This window comes from Oncorhynchus mykiss, chromosome 14 (genome assembly GCF_013265735.2).
Source record: "Oncorhynchus mykiss isolate Arlee chromosome 14, USDA_OmykA_1.1, whole genome shotgun sequence".
Classification (NCBI taxonomy): Eukaryota; Metazoa; Chordata; class Actinopteri; order Salmoniformes; family Salmonidae; genus Oncorhynchus; species Oncorhynchus mykiss.
The window spans coordinates 29,327,460-29,349,959 of NC_048578.1; the positions used below are offsets into that span (position 1 = coordinate 29,327,460).

The 22,500-nt window shown below is 42.9% G+C and overlaps 1 protein-coding gene across 1 annotated transcript in view; it reads left to right on the forward strand.

The window, feature by feature from the left end:
• Positions 1-22,500, forward strand: part of LOC110504380 (teneurin-2) — a 257,663-nt gene that overhangs the window by 63,811 nt on the left and 171,352 nt on the right. The window contains exon 4 of the mRNA XM_036943640.1: positions 456-1,382. Coding sequence (XP_036799535.1) covers positions 456-1,382 — 927 coding nt within the window. The remainder of the gene's footprint in view (positions 1-455; positions 1,383-22,500) is intronic.

Consider the following 22,500-nt stretch of genomic DNA (forward strand, 5'->3'; position numbering starts at 1 on the left):
GTTGAGGGTGATATCCTTCAGTGTCCTTGCAAAAGTTGGGACTGCAGACTTGTAAAGGTGGACCTGGTGGTGAAATCTGTTCAAGTCCAGGGTAGAGTGGTAGGCCAGGTAGACGTTAGATTTTGATGCACAGTCCTACGTCGCTCACATCCTTCTCTCTCTTCTCTTTATAATATTCCCTTTCTCTCTCTTTTTCCACTCTACCATACCTCCTCTTGTTGCCTCCATCATATTACCCACTTCAAACCCATTACTCACTGCCCTCCTCTCCCCACCCCTCCCCCCTTTCTAACCCTCAGAACAAAGGCAATAGAAATTAGATGCTTCTCTAGACTACTGAAAAAAGCTGGGGCTCAAAACCTACTGGTTTAAAATACAGAACAATCCAATGTAGGCCTAATTGTAAATAAGAATGTGTTCTTAACTGACAAAAAAAATCAAAACTATCAGACCAGCTACACGACCCACCCAGAGACTCAGACCAGCTACACGACCCACCCAGAGACTATCAGACCAGCCACACAATCCACCCAGAGACTCAGACCAGCTACACGACCCACCCAGAGACGATCAGACCAGCCACACAATCCACCCAGAGACTCAGACCAGCAACACAACCCACCCAGAGACTATCAGACCAGCCACACAACCCATCCAGAGACTATCAGACCAGATACACGACCCACCCAGAGACTATCAGACCAGCCACACAATCCACCCATTGACTCAGACCAGCCACACAACCCACCCAGAGACTATCAAACCAGCCACACAACCCACCCAGAGACTATCAAACCAGCCACACAACCCACCCAGAGACTATCAAACCAGCCACACAACCCACCCAGAGACTTTTAGACCAGCTACACAACCCACCCAGAGACGATTAAACCAGCTACACAACCCACCCAGAGACTATCAGACCAGCCACACAACCCACCCAGAGACTATCAGACCAGCCACACAACCCACCCAGAGACTATCAGAGCAGCTACACAACCCACCCAGAGACTATCAGACCAGCTACACAACCCACCAAGAGACTATCAAACCAGCGACACAACCCACCCAGAGACTATCAGACCAGCCACACAACCCACCCAGAGACTATCAAACCAGCCACACAACCCACCCAGAGATTATCAAACCAGCCACACAACCCACCCAGAGACTATCAAACCAGCCACACAACCCACCCAGAGACTATCAGACCAGCTACACAACCCACCCAGAGACTATCAGACAAGCTACACAACCCACCCACCCAGAGACTATCAGACCAGCTACACAACCCACCCACCCAGAGACTATCAGACCAGCTACACAACCCACCCAGAGACTATCAGACCAGCTACACAACCCACCCAGAGACTATCAAGACTGTCCAGTAGAATATCTAACCTCACTTTATCAATCAAACAATTGATTAAATGTATTTTACTATTTTGTACATCAACAGTTGTCACAGATACACAGTTTAAAACCCTAAAGAGCAAGCGACTACTCAGAAGTAGTGCATTAAATTGGGAATAGGGTGCCATTTGGGATGCAGTCCAAGTCACAGAGTCTCTTTAAGCTGCACCCTGTCTCTCAGTGCAGAATGAGATGTTTAATTACTGTATGACCTGGGGTATATTACTACATATTAATGAGCATCATTAAACCAGTGGTAACTAAGCCTCCTACTGATTAACCACAGCTGATAAGACCTCTACAAGGCCTGCCTGACACTGGGATTGTGTGTGTGTGTGTGTGTGTGTGTGTGTGTGTGTGTGTGTGTGTGTGTGTGTGCGTGTGTGTGTGTGTGCGTGTGTGCGTGCGTGCGTGCGTGCGTGGGGACACCCACATGCTCTGACGCACGACGGCACACACACACACACACACACAACACACACACACACACACACACACACACACACACACACACACACACACACACAATCAGACCGGAAAAGATATTTAGCTTCATGGTTAGAGAACATGCATAAAATATATACTGTACAGTAACACATCTTATTCTCTCTCTCTCAATCAACTCCTGTTTCTCCCCTCTCTCTGTTTCTCTCTCTGTTTCTCTCCTGTTTCTCCCCTCTTTGTTTCTCCCCTCTTTGTTTCTCTCTCTGTTTCTCTCTCTGTTTCTCTCTCTGTTTCTCTCTCTGTTTCTCTCTCTGTTTCTCTCTTTATTTCTCCCCTCTTTGTTTCTCTCTCCGTTTCTCTCTTTGTTTCTCTCTCTGTTTCTCTCTCTGGTTCTCTCTTTATTTCTCCCCTCTTTGTTTCTCTCTCCGTTTCTCTCTTTGTTTCTCTCTCTGTTTCTCTCTCTGTTTCTCTCTCTGTTTCTCCCCTCGCTGTTTCTCTCTTTGTTTCTCTCCTGTTTCTCCCCTCGCTGTTTCTCTCTCTGTTTCTCTCCTGTTTCTCCCCTCGCTATTTCTCTCTCTGTTTCTCTCCTGTTTCTCCCCTCGCTGTTTCTCTCTCTGTTTCTCTCCTGTTTCTCCCCTCGCTGTTTCTCTCTCTGTTTCTCTCCTGTTTCTCCCCTCGCTGTTTCTCTCTCTGTTTCTCTCCTGTTTCTCCCCTCGCTGTTTCTCTCTCTGTTTCTCTCCTGTTTCTCCCCTCGCTGTTTCTCTCTCTGTTTCTCTCTCTGTTTCTCTCCTGTTTCTCCCCTCTTTGTTTCTCTCTCCGTTTCTCTCTCTGTTTCTCTCCTGTTTCTCCCCTCTGTTTCTCTCCTCTCTTCTCCATCTCTCTTTATTGTCTCCTCTTTATTTAACAATCTATTCCTTGTGCTGCTCTTCTACAGACACCAACCTAACCCCCGTCTTCTCTACACTATCAACCCCTGTCCTCCCTACACTATCAACCCCTGTCTTCTCTACACTATCAACCCCTGTCCTCCCTACACTATCAACCCCTGTCTTCTCTACACTATCAACCCCTGTCTTTTCTACACTATCAACCCCTGTCTTCTCTACACTATCAACCCCTGTCTTCTCTACACTATCAACCCCCGTCTTCTCTACACTATCAACCCCTGTCCTCCCTACACTATCAACCCCTGTCTTCTCTACACTATCAACCCCTGTCCTCCCTACACTATCAACCCCTGTCTTCTCTACACTATCAACCCCTGTCTTTTCTACACTATCAACCCCTGTCTTCTCTACACTATCAACCCCTGTCTTCTCTACACTATCAACCCCTGTCTTCTCTACACTATCAACCCCTGTCCTCCCTACACTATCAAGCCCTGTCTTCTCTACACTATCAACCCCTGTCTTCTCTACACTATCAACCCCTGTCTTCTCTACACTATCAACCCCTGTCTTCTCTACACTATCAACCCCTGTCTTCTCTACACTATCAACCCCTGTCTTCTCTACACTATCAACCCCTGTCCTCCCTACACTATCAACCCATGTCCTCCCTACACTATCAACCCCTGTCTTATCTACACTATCAACCCCTGTCCTCCCTACACTATCAACCCCTGTCTTCCCTACACTATCAACCCCTGTCTTCTCTACACTATCAACCCCTGTCTTCTCTACACTATCAACCCCTGTCCTCCCTACACTATCAACCCATGTCCTCCCTACACTATCAACCCCTGTCTTATCTACACTATCAACCCCTGTCTTCTCTACACTATCAACCCCTATCTTCTCTACACTATCAACCCCTGTCCTCCCTACACTATCAACCCATGTCCTCCCTACACTATCAACCCCTGTCTTATCTACACTATCAACCCCTGTCCTCCCTACACTATCAACCCCTGTCTTCCCTACACTATCAATCCCTGTCTTCTCTACACTATCAACCCCTGTCCTCCCTACACTATCAACCCCTGTCTTCCCTACACTATCAACCCCTGTCCTCCCTACACTATCAACCCCTGTCTTCTCTACACTATCAACCCCTGTCTTCTCTACACTATCAACCCCTGTCTTCTCTACACTATCAACCCCTGTCCTCCCTACACTATCAACCCATGTCCTCCCTACACTATCAACCCCTGTCTTATCTACACTATCAACCCCTGTCCTCCCTACACTATCAACCCCTGTCTTCCCTACACTATCAACCCCTGTCTTCTCTACACTATCAACCCCTGTCTTCTCTACACTATCAACCCCTGTCCTCCCTACACTATCAACCCATGTCCTCCCTACACTATCAACCCCTGTCTTATCTACACTATCAACCCCTGTCTTCTCTACACTATCAACCCCTGTCCTCTCTACACTATCAACCCCTGTCCTCCCTACACTATCAACCCATGTCCTCCCTACACTATCAACCCCTGTCTTATCTACACTATCAACCCCTGTCCTCCCTACACTATCAACCCCTGTCTTATCTACACTATCAACCCCTGTCCTCCCTACACTATCAACCCCTGTCTTCCCTACACTATCAATCCCTGTCTTCTCTACACTATCAACCCCTGTCCTCCCTACACTATCAACCCCTGTCTTCCCTACACTATCAACCCCTGTCCTCCCTACACTATCAACCCCTGTCTTCTCTACACTATCAACCCCTGTCTTCTCTACACTATCAACCCCTGTCTTCTCTACACTATCAACCCCTGTCCTCCCTACACTATCAACCCATGTCCTCCCTACACTATCAACCCCTGTCTTATCTACACTATCAACCCCTGTCCTCCCTACACTATCAACCCCTGTCTTCCCTACACTATCAACCCCTGTCTTCTCTACACTATCAACCCCTGTCTTCTCTACACTATCAACCCCTGTCTTCTCTACACTATCAACCCCTGTCCTCCCTACACTATCAACCCCTGTCTTCTCTACACTATCAACCCCTGTCTTTTCTACACTATCAACCCCTGTCTTCCCTACACTATCAACCCCTGTCTTCTCTACACTATCAACCCCTGTCTTCTCTACACTATCAACCCCTGTCCTCCCTACACTATCAACCCATGTCCTCCCTACACTATCAACCCCTGTCTTATCTACACTATCAACCCCTGTCTTCTTTACACTATCAACCCCTGTCTTCTCTACACTATCAACCCCTGTCCTCCCTACACTATCAACCCCTGTCTTATCTACACTATCAACCCCTGTCCTCCCTACACTATCAACCCCTGTCTTATCTACACTATCAACCCCTGTCCTCCCTACACTATCAACCCCTGTCCTCCCTACACTATCAACCCATGTCCTCCCTACACTATCAACCCCTGTCTTATCTACACTATCAACCCCTGTCCTCCCTACACTATCAACCCCTGTCTTATCTACACTATCAACCCCTGTCCTCCCTACACTATCAACCCCTGTCTTCCCTACACTATCAATCCCTGTCTTCTCTACACTATCAACCCCTGTCCTCCCTACACTATCAACCCCTGTCTTCCCTACACTATCAACCCCTGTCCTCCCTACACTATCAACCCCTGTCTTCTCTACACTATCAACCCCTGTCTTCTCTACACTATCAACCCCTGTCTTCTCTACACTATCAACCCCTGTCCTCCCTACACTATCAACCCATGTCCTCCCTACACTATCAACCCCTGTCTTATCTACACTATCAACCCCTGTCCTCCCTACACTATCAACCCCTGTCTTCCCTACACTATCAACCCCTGTCTTCTCTACACTATCAACCCCTGTCTTCTCTACACTATCAACCCCTGTCTTCTCTACACTATCAACCCCTGTCCTCCCTACACTATCAACCCCTGTCTTCTCTACACTATCAACCCCTGACTTTTCTACACTATCAACCCCTGTCTTCCCTACACTATCAACCCCTGTCTTCTCTACACTATCAACCCCTGTCTTCTCTACACTATCAACCCCTGTCCTCCCTACACTATCAACCCATGTCCTCCCTACACTATCAACCCCTGTCTTATCTACACTATCAACCCCTGTCTTCTTTACACTATCAACCCCTGTCTTCTCTACACTATCAACCCCTGTCCTCCCTACACTATCAACCCCTGTCTTATCTACACTATCAACCCCTGTCCTCCCTACACTATCAACCCCTGTCTTATCTACACTATCAACCCCTGTCCTCCCTACACTATCAACCCCTGTCTTCCCTACACTATCAATCCCTGTCTTCTCTACACTATCAACCCCTGTCCTCCCTACACTATCAACCCCTGTCTTCCCTACACTATCAACCCCTGTCCTCCCTACACTATCAACCCCTGTCTTCTATACACTATCAACCCCTGTCTTCTCTACACTATCAACCCCTGTCTTCTCTACACTATCAACCCATGTCTTCTCTACACTATCAACCCATGTCTTCTGTACACTATCAACCCCTGTCTTCCCTACACTATCAACCACTGTCTTCTCTACACTATCAACCCCTGTCCTCCCTACACTATCAACCCCTGTTCTGCCTAAACTATCAACCCCTGTCCTCCCTACACTATCAACCCCTGTCCTCCCTACACTATCAACCCCTGTCTTCTATACACTATCAACCCCTGTCTTCTCTACACTATCAACCCCTGTCTTCTCTACACTATCAACCCCTGTCTTGTCTACACTATCAACCCCTGTCTTCCCTACACTATCAACCCCTGTCTTCTCTACACTATCAACCCCTGTCTTCTCTACACTATCAACCCCTGTCTTCTCTACACTATCAACCCCTGTCTTCTCTACACTATCAACCCCTGTCTTCTCTACACTATCAACCCCTGTTCTCCCTAAACTATCAACTCCCCATGTTATTTTCTTCTGTGGAAAAGTTTACTCTCACTCCTCTCTCATCTGTCCTTTCACTTCCATCCTCCTCCATTTCCTCTCACTGCTGAGTCATTATTATCTTCTTCCTCTGTTTCTTCTCTTATCCTTCATTCCATCTCTCTCTTCATTCTCTCTTTCATCCCCGTCTGTTTCCTCTCTCCATTACTCACGTATAATTCCTCAGTCTATATGTTCACACACACACACACACACACACACAAACACACACACACACACACACACAAACACCCCCCCTGGGGGTAACCAGAATTCTGATGATGAACCAATGCACCCCACACACATTCATTTCTCTTCTCTTTCTCCACCAATCCCTCTCTTCCTCTTCCTTCTTCCCTCTATTCTCTCATACAGCCACCAGCTGGAGGAAGCAGAGATATGTTGTGGCCAATTAGAGAAAAAGGGAGCTGAAAGTTTACTAATTAACACTAATTCTTCCTTCGACAGACACACACATGCTCACCCACACACACACACACACACACACACATTCTCGCGCAGCCAACCTGGGACAAGCTAACCCTAACCCTAACCCACTCCCATTCAAAATCCTATTTTCCCTAACCCATAACCCTAAACCTAACCCTAACCCTGAACTTCACCCTAAGCCGAACACTAACCCTAACCTTAACCCAAAAACCTAACCTTAACCTTAAACCTAACCCTAAACCTACCCCTAGCTCCTAACCCTAAACCTAATTCTAACTCTAACCTTAACCCTAAACCCCCTAGAAAATGCATTTGACCTTGTGGGGACCAACAAAATGTCCACAGTTCTGGTCCCCACAAGTATAGTTAAACACGTCCACACACACACACACACACACACACACATACACATACACACACACACATGCACACACAATTATTCTTAGTTATATTTACTGTCAGGCAATATTCTGATCACGTTAGTGAAACTCATTATTGCACAATGACGCAGTACAGAGAACAAACAACTTCCATAGAGAAGCATCCATCTCTGTTAATGTGTGTGTTTGTGTCTGTATATGAGTGTGTGTCTGTATGTGTGTATTTATGTTAGCTAGCTGCCAGGTTAGGGCACAACTCAGGCTCAGAGTGAGAGAAAGCAAGGACAAAATATGTAGCAGACAGAGGAGAAGGAAAACTGAAGAAGAGGTGGAAAACTGAAGAAGAGATGGAAAACTGAAGAAGAGATGGAAAACTGAAGAAGAGGTGGAAAACTGAAGAAGAGATGGAAACTGAAGAAGAGATGGAAAACTGAAGAAGAGATGGAAAACTGAAGAAGAGATGGAAACTGAAGAAGAGATGGAAAACTGAAGAAGAGATGGAAAACTGAAGAAGAGATGGAAACTGAAGAAGAGATGGAAAACTGAAGAGATGGAAAACTGAAGAAGAGATGGAAACTGAAGAAGAGATAGAAAACTGAAGAAGAGATGGAAACTGAAGAAGAGAGTGAAAACTGAAGAAGAGAGTGAAAACTGAAGAAGAGATGGAAAACTGAAGAAGAGATGGAAAACTGAAGAAGAGATGGAAAACTGAAGAAGAGAGTGAAAACTGAAGAAGAGATGGAAAACTGAAGAAGAGATGGAAAACTGAAGAAGAGATGGAAACTGAAGAAGAGATGGAAAACTGAAGAGATGGAAAACTGAAGAAGAGATGGAAACTGAAGAAGAGATGGAAACTGAAGAAGAGAGTGAAAACTGAAGAAGAGAGTGAAAACTGAAGAAGAGATGGAAAACTGAAGAAGAGATGGAAAACTGAAGAAGAGATGGAAAACTGAAGAAGAGATGGAAACTGAAGAAGAGAGTGAAAACTGAAGAAGAGAGTGAAAACTGAAGAAGAGATGGAAAACTGAAGAGATGGAAAACTGAAGAAGAGATGGAAACTGAAGAAGAGATGGAAACTGAAGAAGAGATGGAAACTGAAGAAGAGAGTGAAAACTGAAGAGATGGAAAACTGAAGAAGAGATGGAAAACTGAAGAGATGGAAAACTGAAGAATAGATGGAAAACTGAAGAAGAGATGGAAACTGAAGAAGAGATGGAAACTGAAGAAAGAAAGTGGTAATACTGAATCTGTAACTCACTATAACCTCACTGCTCAAGAATAGAAAAAAATCATATTAATCTTCTGACTTCATCTACTATCGTTCCCAAATATTGTGAGATATTGCAGACACTTCTGATGACGTATCATGACGTCTGACGAGTATAGACTTGCAGGGATGAAGGAGGAAGGGATGAGTTTTAAATGGACCATCCTTGCCCGGAAATTCGTCACTCATTCATCCCGCAATGATTGTGTTTTCAGCCACCGGTAGCTTGTGGGTGCTTTATATGAGCTACAATCAGTTATGATTGCATGTCTACTTGCATTAAATACAGTTGAAGTCGGAAGTTTAGATACACTTCGGTTGGAGTCATTAAAACTAGTTTTTCAACTACTCCACAGATTTCTTGTTAATTAACAAACTATAGTTTTGGCAGGTCGGTTAGGAAAAATACTTTGTACATGAAACAAGTCATTTTTCCAACAATTGTTTACAGACAGATGATTTCACTTATAATTCACCGTATCACAATTCCAGTGGGTCAGAAGTTTACATACACTAAGTTGACTGTGCATTTAAACAGCTTGGAAAATTAGAGAAAAATATGTCATGGCTTTAGAAACTTCTGATAGGCTAATTGCATTCATTTGAGTCAATTGGAGGTGTACCTGTGGATGTATTTCAAGGCCTACCTTCAAACTCAGTGCCTCTTTGCTTGACATCATGGGAAAATCAAAACAAATCAGCCAAGACCTCAGAAAAATAATTCTGGTTCATCCTTGGGAGCAATTTCCAAACACCTGAAGGTACCACGTTCATCTGTACAAACACAAGTACGCAAGTTTAGTACAGTATAACACACTCCCAACCGTGAAGCACGGGGGTGGCAGCATCATGTTGTGGGGGAACTTTGCTGCAGGAGGGACTGGTGCACTTCAGATGGCATCATGAGGCAGGAAAATAATGTGGATATATTGAAGCAACATTTCAAGACATCAGTCATGATGTTAAAGCTTGGTCACAAATGGGTCTTCCAAATGGACAATGACCACAAGCATACTTCCAAAGTTGTGGCAAATGGCTTAAGGACAACAAAGTCAAGGTATTGGAGTGGCCATCACAAAGCTCTGACCTCAATCCTATAGACAGTTTGTGGACAGAACTGAAAAAGCGTGTGCGAGCAAGGAGGCCTACAAACCTGACTCGGTTACACCAGCTCTGTCAGGACGAATGAGCCAAAATTCACCTAATTTATTGTGGGAAACTTGTGGAAGGCTACCAGAAACAGTTTGACCCAAGTTAAACAATTTAAAGGCAATGCTACCAAATACTAATTGAGTGTATGTAAACTTCTGACCCACTGGGAATGTGATGAAAGAAATTAAAGCTGAAATAAATCATTCTCTCTACTATTATTCTGACATTTCACAGTCTTAAAGTGGTCATCCTAACAAACCTAAGACAGGGAATTTTTACCAGGATTAAATGTCAGGAATTGTGAAAAACTGAGTTTAAATGTATTTGGCTAAGGTGTATGTAAACTTCCAACTTCAACTGTATATAATTATTAATATACGTCTACTGTATGATAGCTAGCAAATTAATTAGCTTAATAACGTTAGCCTGCCTAGCTGGAACTTCTGAAGAAGGAAAATGTTTTATTTCTACAATTTCCAAAAGCTAACCAAACAAAAACATCATTACCTTTACGATACGTGTTTGTGCCTTCATGTGCATTAGTAGCACAATTTATAACTGATTTACATTTGTTTTTACTTACACTTGTATGTTGACTCCATATATTGACGTTGAGGTTTTAATTTATGGCTGACTTTTCTTAGTGAATTTACAATTGTTGCAAATTGAACGATGGGGAGTTTCAGGCCCCAAAGTGAACATAACTCGACTAAAAATGGCAGAAGTTCATCTACACTAAAGCTACCATTAATAAGAATATAGTTGACTTCACTAAAGTTAATCTGAAAAAAGTAATTCACTACACCCAAACTGAACGATTATCAGAAGAGGAGGTAAGGAACTGTTGGCCCTGCATTACAGAACAAAATTGTCTAAAGAAAATTGTGATAAATAAAAAATATAACAGTTTCATTTAAGGACCAACAAAATGACAGCTGCACCATCAAGGTTGATAAATAGTTGTGAGGAGATGTTCAATGTACTGATTCCATGGTGCCTGGTTTATGGACTGATACACAAAACAACGCTAGATTCAGAACTTTGAGTTTTTCCATTTAAATGAATAAAGTGTTATATTCAGGATATGGGGGAAACTACCATTCAGCTCTGCAGATTGACCTGCCAAGAGACAGAATCAATAGATCACTTGTTTTGGCATTGCCAGAGAGTGATGCCACTAAGGACCCCCAAGTGGCACAGTGGTCTAAGGCACCACATCTCAGTGCTAGGGGCATCACTACAGAGCCTGGTTCGATTCCATGCTGTATCACAACCGGCCATGATTGGGAGTCCCATAAGATGGTGCACAATTGGCCCAGCGTCATCCGGATTTGGCTGGGGTAGGCCGTCAATAATCAAGTCATAATCAATCTATCAATAATAGAATAATACTCTTAGCAAAGGTGTTTATCTTTAATTTACAATCTGTAGAAACTATGAGAAAAGATTCAGAACTTTTTGAAGCAGCACAGTGGTAAAAAATATATGCGAGCTAGAAATCCAATTGCTTTTCAGAGATAAATGAGAGGGGTTGAGGGTAGCTGAAGGATGGGACTAAAAACAAACGAAAGCTAAATACTGTAAGATATACTGTCCATGTATGAACATATATAGTATGTATAATCTGGAAGTGGGAGACTAAGTATTGTTGTTCATCAGTTTACTCCAATTAAGGGGAGGGGTGTTAGGGTTAGGGTTAGGGTTAGGGTTATGGTTAGGGTTAGGGTTAGGGTTAGGGTTAGGGTTAGGGCTAGGGTTAGGGTTAGGGTTAGGGTAAGGGTTAGGGTTAGGGTTAGGGGTTAGGGTTAGGGTTAGGGTTAGGGGTTAGGGTTAGGGTTAGGGGAAAACAATAATGAAGGAAAATATATTTAAAATAACAATAAATATATATATACAGTGCCTTGCGAAAGTATTCGGCCCCCTTGAACTTTGCGACCTTTTGCCACATTTCAGGCTTCAAACATAAAGATATAAAACTGTATTTTTTTGTGAAGAATCAACAACAAGTGGGACACAATCATGAAGTGGAACGACATTTATTGGATATTTCAAACTTTTTTAACAAATCAAAAACTGAAAAATTGGGCGTGCAAAATTATTCAGCCCCTTTACTTTCAGTGCAGCAAACTCTCTCCAGAAGTTCAGTGAGGATCTCTGAATGATCCAATGTTGACCTAAATGACTAATGATGATAAATACAATCCACCTGTGTGTAATCAAGTCTCTGTATAAATGCACCTGCACTGTGATCCGTTAAAAGCGCAGAGAGCATCATGAAGAACAAGGAACACACCAGGCAGGTCCGAGATACTGTTGTGAAAAAGTTTAAAGCCGGATTTGGATACAAAAAGATTACCCAAGCTTTAAACATCCCAAGAGGCACTGTGCAAGCGATAATATTGAAATGGAAGGAGTATCAGACCACTGCAAATCTACCAGGACCTGGCCGTCCCTCTAAACTTTCAGCTCATACAAGGAGAAGACTGATCAGAGATGCAGCCAAGAGGCCCATGATCACTCTGGATGAACTGCAGAGATCTACAGCTGAGGTGGGAGACTCTGTCCATAGGACAACAATCAGTCGTATATTGCACAAATCTGGCCTTTATGGAAGAGTGGCAAGAAGAAAGCCATTTCTTAAAAATATCCATAAAAAGTGTTGTTTAAAGTTTGCCACAAGCCACCTGGGAGACACACCAAACATGTGGAAGAAGGTGCTCTGGTCAGATTAAACCAAAATTGAACTTTTTGGCAACAATGCAAAACGTTATGTTTGGCGTAAAAGCAACACAGCTCATCACACTGAACACACCATCCCCACTGTCAAACATGGTGGTGGCAGCATCATGGTTTGGGCCTGCTTTTCTTCAGCAGGGACAGGGAAGATGGTTAAAATTGATGGGAAGATGGATGGAGCCAAATACAGGACCATTCTGGAAGAAAACCTGATGGAGTCTGCAAAAGACCTGAGACTGGGACGGAGATTTGTCTTCCAACAAGACAATGATCCAAAACATAAAGCAAAATCTACAATGGAATGGTTCAAAAATAAACATATCCAGGTGTTAGAATGGCCAAGTCAAAGTCCAGACCTGAATCCAATCGAGAATCTGTGGAAAGAACTGAAAACTGCTGTTCACAAATGCTCTCCATCCAACCTCACTGAGCTCGAGCTGTTTTGCAAGGAGGAATGGGAAAACATTTCAGTCTCTCGATGTGCAAAACTGATAGAGACATACCCCAAGCGACTTACAGCTGTAATCGCAGCAAAAGGTGGCGCTACAAAGTATTAACTTAAGGGGGCTGAATAATTTTGCACGCCCAATTTTTCCGTTTTTTATTTGTTAAAAAAGGTTGAAATATCCAATAAATGTCATTCCACTTCATGATTGTGTCCCACTTGTTGGTGATTCTTCACAAAAAAATACAGTTTTATATCTTTACGTTTGAAGCCTGAAATGTGGCAAAAGGTCGCAAAGTTCAAGGGGGCCGAATACTTTCGCAAGGCACTGTATATGGGGGATTGGAAATGATGCAGACAATTACATTGATAGAAGCCACAATCTATCTGCAATAGAAGGGCATTCTATGCCATCAAAAAGAACATACAATTCAACATTCCAATTAGGATCTGGCTAAAAATACTTCAATCGGTAATAGAACCCATTGCTCATTATTGTTGTGAGGTCTGTGGTCCGCTCACCAACAAAGAATTCACAAAATGGAGCAAACACCAAATTGAGAGTCTGCATCCGTGTACAACGTAAAACACCAAATAATGGAGGCAGAGCATAATTAAGACAATACCCACTAATGATCAAAATCCAGAAAAGAGACGTTAAATTCTACAACCCCCGAAAAGGAAGCGATTCCCAAACCTTGCATAACAAAGCCATCACCTACTGAGAGATGAACCTAGAGAAGAGTCCCCGAAGCAAGCTGGTCCTGGGTCTCTGTTCACAAACACAAACAGACCCCACAGAGCCCCAGGACACATTGGAAAGAATTAACCAAAAAACAAAGCAAACTAGAATGCTATTTGGCCCTAAACAGAGAGTACAATGTGGCAAAATACCTGACCACTGTGACTGACTCAAAATTAAGAAAATCCTTGACTATGTACAGACTCAGTGAGCATAGCCTTGCTATTGAGAAGGCCGCCGTAGACAGACATGGCTCTCAAGAGAAGACAGGCTATGTGCACACTGTCCACAAAGTGATGTGGAAACTGAGCTGCACTTCCTAACCTCCTGCCAAATGTATGACCATATTAGAGACACATATTTCCCTCAGATTACACAGACCCTAAAATAATTCTAAAACATATCCAATTTTGATAAACTCCCATATCTATTAGGTGAAATACCACAGTGTGCCATCACAGCAACAAGATTTGTGAGAAGAAACACCATTGTAAATATATATATGTTTAATTAATTTTCCCTTTTGTATGTCAACTATTTGCACATTGTTACAACACTGTACATAGACATAATATGACATTTAAGATGTCTCTATTCCTTTGAAACTTTTGTGAGTGTAATGTTTACTGTTCATTTTTGATTGTTTCTTTTACTTTTGTTAATTATCTATTCCACATATATGTTTCCCATGCCAATAACAGACGTCAAATAGAGAGACTGGTTCACAGTACAGTTCATTATCAGTCCTGCCCTTTACAGCAGCTCTATCAGCTGATCTCAGTTAAATGTTTTTGGGGGAGGAGATTGAGGCTGAATCAGTCATTTCTAGGATGGATCCTCTGAACATATGCTTAGTTTATTCACTATAGAAAATCAAATCAGCCACAACATGTTGGACATTACCCCTAGCATCAAATCAGCCACAACATGTTGGACTTTACCCCTAGCATCAAATCGAACTTAGTATAGATCTTATCTATACGTATCTTACTGATTTAACTTACTATTTTCCTCTCCTTTATTTTCCTCTCCTTTATTTTCCTCTCCTCTATTTTCCTCTCCTCTATTTTCCTCTCCTTTATTTTCCTCTCCTCTATTTTCCTCTCCTTTATTTTCCTCTCCTCTATTTTCCTCTCCTCTATTTTCCTCTCCTCTATTTTCCTCTCCTCTATTTTCCTCTCCTTTATTTTCCTCTCCTTTATTTTCCTCTCCTCTATTTTCCTCTCCTTTATTTTCCTCTCCTCTATTTTCCTCTCCTTTATTTTCCTCTCCTCTATTTTCCTCTCCTCTATTTTCCTCTCCTCTATTTTCCTCTCCTCTATTTTCCTCTCCTTTATTTTCCTCTCCTCTATTTTCCTCTCCTCTATTTTCCTCTCCTCTATTTTCCTCTCCTCTATTTTCCTCTCCTTTATTTTCCTCTCCTTTATTTTCCTCTCCTCTATTTTCCTCTCCTTTATTTTCCTCTCCTCTATTTTCCTCTCCTTTATTTTCCTCTCCTCTATTTTCCTCTCCTCTATTTTCCTCTCCTCTATTTTCCTCTCCTCTATTTTCCTCTCCTCTATTTTCCTCTCCTTTATTTTCCTCTCCTCTATTTTCCTCTCCTCTATTTTCCTCTCCTCTATTTTCCTCTCCTCTATTTTCCTCTCCTCTATTTTCCTCTCCTCTATTTTCCTCTCATTCGACATTGTGTTGTTCTTCAGTAGTTTCTCTTTCTTTAATCTCTCTTGGGTTTCATCTCCCGTTGAGAGAGATTGTAATAGATTGGTTAGCAACAAAACGCGCAACTATGGGCCAAAACAGACCAGGTTGGCTTAGATTGTTGGCAACATGTAAACTATATTAAGTTTCCAAATGTGTATTGAAAACATAAATACATTTGCACATATCGTTACAGTTGTTGGTTAGCTAGCTAGCGAATTTTAGCCATAATTATTAGAATAGTTATGACATCAGTCAAAACACCTAAAAACAACACATGGTATCAATAACAAGATACAACGAGTTGAAAACAGCCACCTAGGATTTCCCACAAGGCAGCCTCTTGTCATTGTTGCCAGCTATCCAGTGCTTAATTTCAACAGGATCCGACACCTCTCAGTTTTGGACTGTTTTGTTCTGAATCCTTTTGCCAGGATCAGGTACATCTGGTGACATGAAACATATTTTTACCTGTTTGCAATGTAACAATTCTAATAAAATCAATCATAGTTCAATCAAAAATAATAATAATTCTCTAATTCTCCTGGCTGCCCCCTAAAAAACGTAATGTGAAAACCGTGCTAGATATTCGAAGAATTGATTTGTGTTGCGCTGGCCGGGGTTTCTGGTTTGCGCAACATTGTAGCCTATATAGACCAACGCGTGGACATTGCTGTGGTAGGGAGGAGTGTGCCTGTATCTCTCACATAACTGGAATGGGATTCACGTTCTATTATCTCTCTTCCTCTCCCTGCTCTGATATACATGGGCCTGCAACTCTCATCTCTCCAGCGTTGCACATAATCATGTATTTCCTTATTGAATCATAGCTGCGGGAAGGGTGCTTGGGGTGCTGCTGCGGCACCTCTGTTGAATGTAAATACATTTACCAAAGATATAGAATTACTGCTGTCTGTTCAGAAAGAAATAATTCTGAAAACTAGACCAGTAATTTAGCCCCAGATGATCAGTTGTTGGTTTCGTTGTTTTGTCTATAGTTGTGGATTGTGTTTAGCCCAATCACAAGGCATGCCTACAGTCGGGAACGCGCAGCAAATATGGCAGTAAAGAGCATACAGCCAAAACCGGATTTTCGTGATATTTCAAATACAATCGCTGGAACACACAGATCCATCTGAAACGAGAAGACTGATCTGTCTGTGGGATACCAAGTTATCAACTTTCAAATAGACCTATTGAGCGAGCAGAATTGTTGTACAAAGTAAAACAAGAGAGAGATGGTACTTTTTGGTACTAGCGCATCGGCCATCGCCGGTGAGTCAGTGAAACTGGAAAGCTTTTTCAGGACAATCATTTCCTCTTCATATTGTACAGGTGTGTCTCTACACACTCGGACTAAGTTCATTTTTATTGATCTCAGATTCTCAATTTGTCAGTGTCAACGTAGCCTGTCATTTCGATCATTTGTGAGGTATTAAAAAAGATTCCGCTATAGTCTAGTCATCTAAAATTATGTAGAATTGCATTAAATGCGTTTATTAAGGCCATTTTTTTCCCAGGACCCTAGGCTTCAAAAAATATTTCCCATGTGTGCAACTTCTGCAAGTCCTCTCTCTACTCTACTGCTCTTTGCCAGTATGCAAAAGCGATAATATGCATGCAATGCTTTATTATAAAGGTATATATGCATGTATTTTTTTTATGCGTTCTGGTAGGCTACCTCAGAGCCCCCCCAAGTCACCCCCCTCTCCAGCTCACTTTTTGTTCCAGAACCCCCCACTTCACGTTCTTCATTGCTGGACTTGCTTGCTATTTGAACATTTTGATCTTCACTCCGTTGTCTGTTAAGCCCTCATTTCACTGATCTTAGTAGCAGAAAACATTTTGGGGTTTGGCTATTTGTTTGAAGTGTATGTGGCGGTTCTAGCTTGTATGGAGCCCTGGGCAAACATCCCTTTCAGCGCAAACACATAAACACACACACACACTCACTCACACAGACAAACAAACACACAAACACAAACACACACACACACACACAAAATCACAGCGACAAACAGATAAATACACACACACACACTCACTCAGACAAACAAACACACACACACACACAAAATCACAGCGACACACACACTCACTCACAAAGACAAACACACACACACACACAATCACATAGACAAACACATAAACACACACACACTCACACAGACAAACACACACACACAATCACAGAGACACACAATCACAGGGACAAACACATAAACACACACTCACTCAGACAAACAAACACACAAACACATAAACACACACACACTCACACAGACAAACACACACACAAAATCACAGCGACAAACAGTTAAACACACACACACACTCACTCAGACAAACAAACACACACACACACACAAAATCACAGCGACACACACACTCACTCACAAAGACAAACACACACACACACACAATCACATAGACAAACACATAAACACACACACACTCACACAGACAAACACACACACACAATCACAGAGACACACACACACACACAATCACAGGGACAAACACATAAACACACAGACACACAAACACAGACAAACAAACACACAAACACATAAACACACACACACTCACACAGACAAACACACACACAAAATCACAGAGACAAACACATAAACGCAACAGGAGGCTTATTCTCCACTTGGCCCAATGAGGCCTACAGTAAGGGAGGCTTGTTGATACTGGTGATACAGCATGTTAAAGTATCCTGGCAGTGAAGAGGAGCAACATTATGAGCATCCAACATGGCACCCTATTCTCTACAGCCTATGGGCCCGAGTCAAAAGAAGTGCACTGTGTAGGGAATAGGGTGCAATTAGGGACGCAAGTTTGGGACACACCCTATGCTTGTTTCTCTGATGTTTGAGTTCAGAGTGCTGGGAGAGACCAGCAGCTGTTAACCAGCTAGCTGTTACTTGAATGTTTCATGTTGTCTATTTTAGGTTAGGAATCCCCTGGTGTTTTACTCAGTGATAATGCAGGCCTAGTGGTACTGGTGTTTTACTCAGTGATAATGCAGACCCTAGTGGTACTGGTGTTTTACTCAGTGATAATGCAGGCCTAGTGGTACTGGTGGTTTACTTAGTGATAATGCAGGCCTAGTGGTACTGGTGTTGTACTCAGTGATAATGCAGGCCTAGTGGTACTGGTGCTTTACTCAGTGATAATGCAGGCCTAGTGGTACGGGTGTTTTACTCAGTGATAATGCAGGCCTAGTGGTACTGGTGTTGTACTCACTGATAATGCATGCCTAGTGGTACTGGTGTTTTACTCAGTGATAAGGCAGGCCTAGTGGCACTGGTGTTTACTCAGTGATAATGCAGGCCTAGTGGTACTGGTGTTTTACTCAGTGATAATGCAGGCCTAGTGGTACTGGTGTTTACTCAGTGATAAGGCAGGCCTAGTGGTACTGGTGTTTACTCAGTGACAATGCAGGCCTAGTGGTACTCAGTCCACTCTTAGAAAAGTGTCTGAAGGCTCTGTGTTTTATGTATTTTGGGATGATACTCTAATAAGGTTATGATTGTCAAGTAAATGATGGATTTCCCTGTGTGTCAGTCTGTAAGAGCTGTCAAATCTGAATAGTGCTTCAACAATACATTCATTCACAGCTCATTGTGACTGAGGCTGAGCGGGTCCTAGAAACACACACACACACACACACACACACACATAAATACACACACACACACAAAAAACACACACACACACACACACATATATCCATTTGCGTCGGGGAGGCTATTGATTGTGATTGCTTTCAATAAGATCCAGAGTGTGGAATCCATAACAATATCGTCTGCACACACACACACACACACACACACACACACACACACACACACACACACACACACACACACACACACACACACACACACACACACACAAACACACACACACACACACACGCACACACACGCACACACACACACAATGTAATCAATCCAGTAGCTACATGGATGCAGTTTATATGGTAATAGAGTCTCTGGAGCAGGCAGGAGTCGGGTCTGGTCACTACTGACAATACACCACCGGAGTGGGGGGAGAATCCTAATCCTGGTATGCACACACTCACACACATAGATGCACTTTTCTTTCTCTCTCTCTCTCTCTCTCTCTCTCTCACACACACACACACACACACACACACACACACACACACACACACACACACACACACACACACACAACCACTGTGACACCTGCCAATTAGATATTGTGTGTTCATTAGAGACAGTATTCTAGAGAGATGAGTATGACTCTCTTCATATCAGTCTGACTGGGTCTAGGAGTTAGTATGTCTCTTAATATCAGTCTGACTGGGTCTAGGAGTTACTATGTCTCTTCATATCAGTCTGACTGGGTCTAGGAGTTAGTATGTCTCTTCATATCAGTCTGACTAGGTCTAGGAGTTAGTATGTCTCTTTTTGTCAGGATGACTGGGTCTAGGAGTTAGTATGTCTCTTCATATCAGTCTGACTGGGTCTAGGAGTTAGCATGTCTCTTCATATCGGTCTGACTGGGTCTAGAGGTCGAGTATGTCTCTTCATATCAGTCTGACTGGGTCTAGGAGTTAGTATGTCTCTTTATGTCAGTCTCTCTGGGTCTAGGAGTTAGTATGTTTTTTTATGTCAGTCTCTGGGTCTAGGAGTTAGTATGTCTCTTCATGTCAGTCTCTCTGGGTCTAGGAGTTAGTATGCCTCTTCATGTCAGTCTCTCTGGGTCTAGGAGTTAGTATGCCTCTTCATGTCAGTCTCTCTGGGTCTAGGAGTTAGTATGTCTCTTCATGTCAGTATGACTGGGTCTAGGAGTTAGTATGTCTTTTCATGTCAGTATGACTGGGTCTAGGAGTTAGTATGTATCTTCATGTCAGTCTCTGGGTCTAGGAGTTAGTATGTTTCTTCATGTCAGTCTCTGGGTCTAGGAGTTAGTATGTCTCTTCATGTCAGCATGACTGGGTCTTGAGGTTAGTATGTCTCTTCATGTCAGTATGACTGGGTCTTGAGGTTAGTATGTCTCTTCATGTCAGTATGACTGGGTCTAGGAGTTAGTATGTCTCTTCATGTCAGTATGACTGGGTCTTGAGATTAGTATGTCTCATCATGTCAGTATGACTGGGTCTAGGAGTTAGTATGTCTCTTCATGTCAGTCTGACTGGGTCTAGGAGTTAGTATGTCTCTTCATGTCAGTCTCTGGGTCTAGGAGTTAGTATGTCTCTTCATGTCAGTCTCTGGGTCTAGGAGTTAGTATGTCTCTTCATGTCAGTCTGACTGGGTCTAGGAGTTAGTATGTCTCTTCATGTCAGTCTCTGGGTCTAGGAGTTAGTATGTCTCTTCATGTCAGTATGACTGGGTCTTGAGGTTAGTATGTCTCTTCATGTCAGTATGACTGGGTCTTGAGGTTAGTATTTCTCTTCATGTCAGTATGACTGGGTCTTGAGGTTAGTATGTCTCTTCATGTCAGTATGACTGGGTCTTGAGGTTAGTATGTCTCTTCATGTCAGCATGACTGGGTCTTGAGGTTAGTATGTCTCTTCATGTCAGTATGACTGTGTCTTGAGGTTAGTATGTATCTTCATGTCAGTATGACTGGGTGTCTGTTCACACATTATGGAAAACAATTATTCAGAGAGAAAAGGAGAGAGAGAGACAGGAGAGGAGTGATGACATTAGAATCCCATAAGGGTGTTAAAGAGAGATGTCGGCTTTTCAATGGCTCTTGTGTTGTTGTTTTTCTTCCTATTGAAGTTTAGGCCTCTGGTTTTTATGTTTTAAGATGATTTCCCTTCATCAGCTTATTGCTGTAATTTGTGTGCTGATTTTGAGGTCAAATCAAATCAAATTCTATTTGTCACATACACATGGTTAGCAGATGTTAATGCAAGTGTAGCGAAATGCTTGTGCTTATTGTTCCGACAGTGCAGTAATATCTAACAAGTAATCTAACAAATTCACAACGACCTTATACACACAAATGTTAAGGGATGGAATAAGAATATTTACATATAAATATATGGATGAGCGATGGCCATGCGGCATAGGCAAGATGCAATGGATGGTGTAGAGTACAGTATATAGGTATGAGATGAGTAATGTAGGATATGTAAATATTATTAATGTTCCATTATTTAAAGTGACTAGTGATACCTTTATTAAATCCATTTATTAAAGTTGCCAGTGATTTGGGTCTGTATGTTGGCAGCAGCCTCTTTATGTTGGTGATGTATGTTTAACAGTCTGATGGACTTGAGATAGAAGCTGTTTTTCAGTCTCTCTGTCCCTGCTTTGATGCACCTGTACTGACCTCGCATTCTGGATGATAGCGGGGTGAACAGGCAGTGGCTCGGGTGGTTGATGTCCTTGGTGATCTTTTTGGCCTTCCTGTGACATTGGGTGGTGTAGGTGTCCTGGAGGGCAGGCAGTGTGCCCCCGGTGACGCGTTGGGCAGACCGCACCACCCTCTGGAGAGCCTTGTGATTGAGGGCGGTGCAGTTGCTGTACCAGGCAGTGATACAGCCTGACCGGATGCTCTCGATTGTACATCTGTAAATGTTTGTGAGGGTTTTAGGTGGCAAAACAAATGTCTTTAGCCTCTTGAGGTTGAAGAGGCGCTGTTGCACCTTCTTCACCATGTTGTCTGTGTGGTGGACCATTTCAGTTTGTCTGTGAAGTGTACGCTGAGGAACTTAAAACTTGCCACCTTCTCCACTACTGTCCCGTCGAAGTGGATAGGGGGGTGCACCCTCTGCTGTTTCCTGAAGTCCACGATCATCTCCTTTGTTTTGTTGACGTTGAGTGAGAGGTTGTTTTCCTGACACACTCTGAGTACCCTCACCTCCTCCCTGTAGGCCGTCTCGTCATTGTCGGCAATCA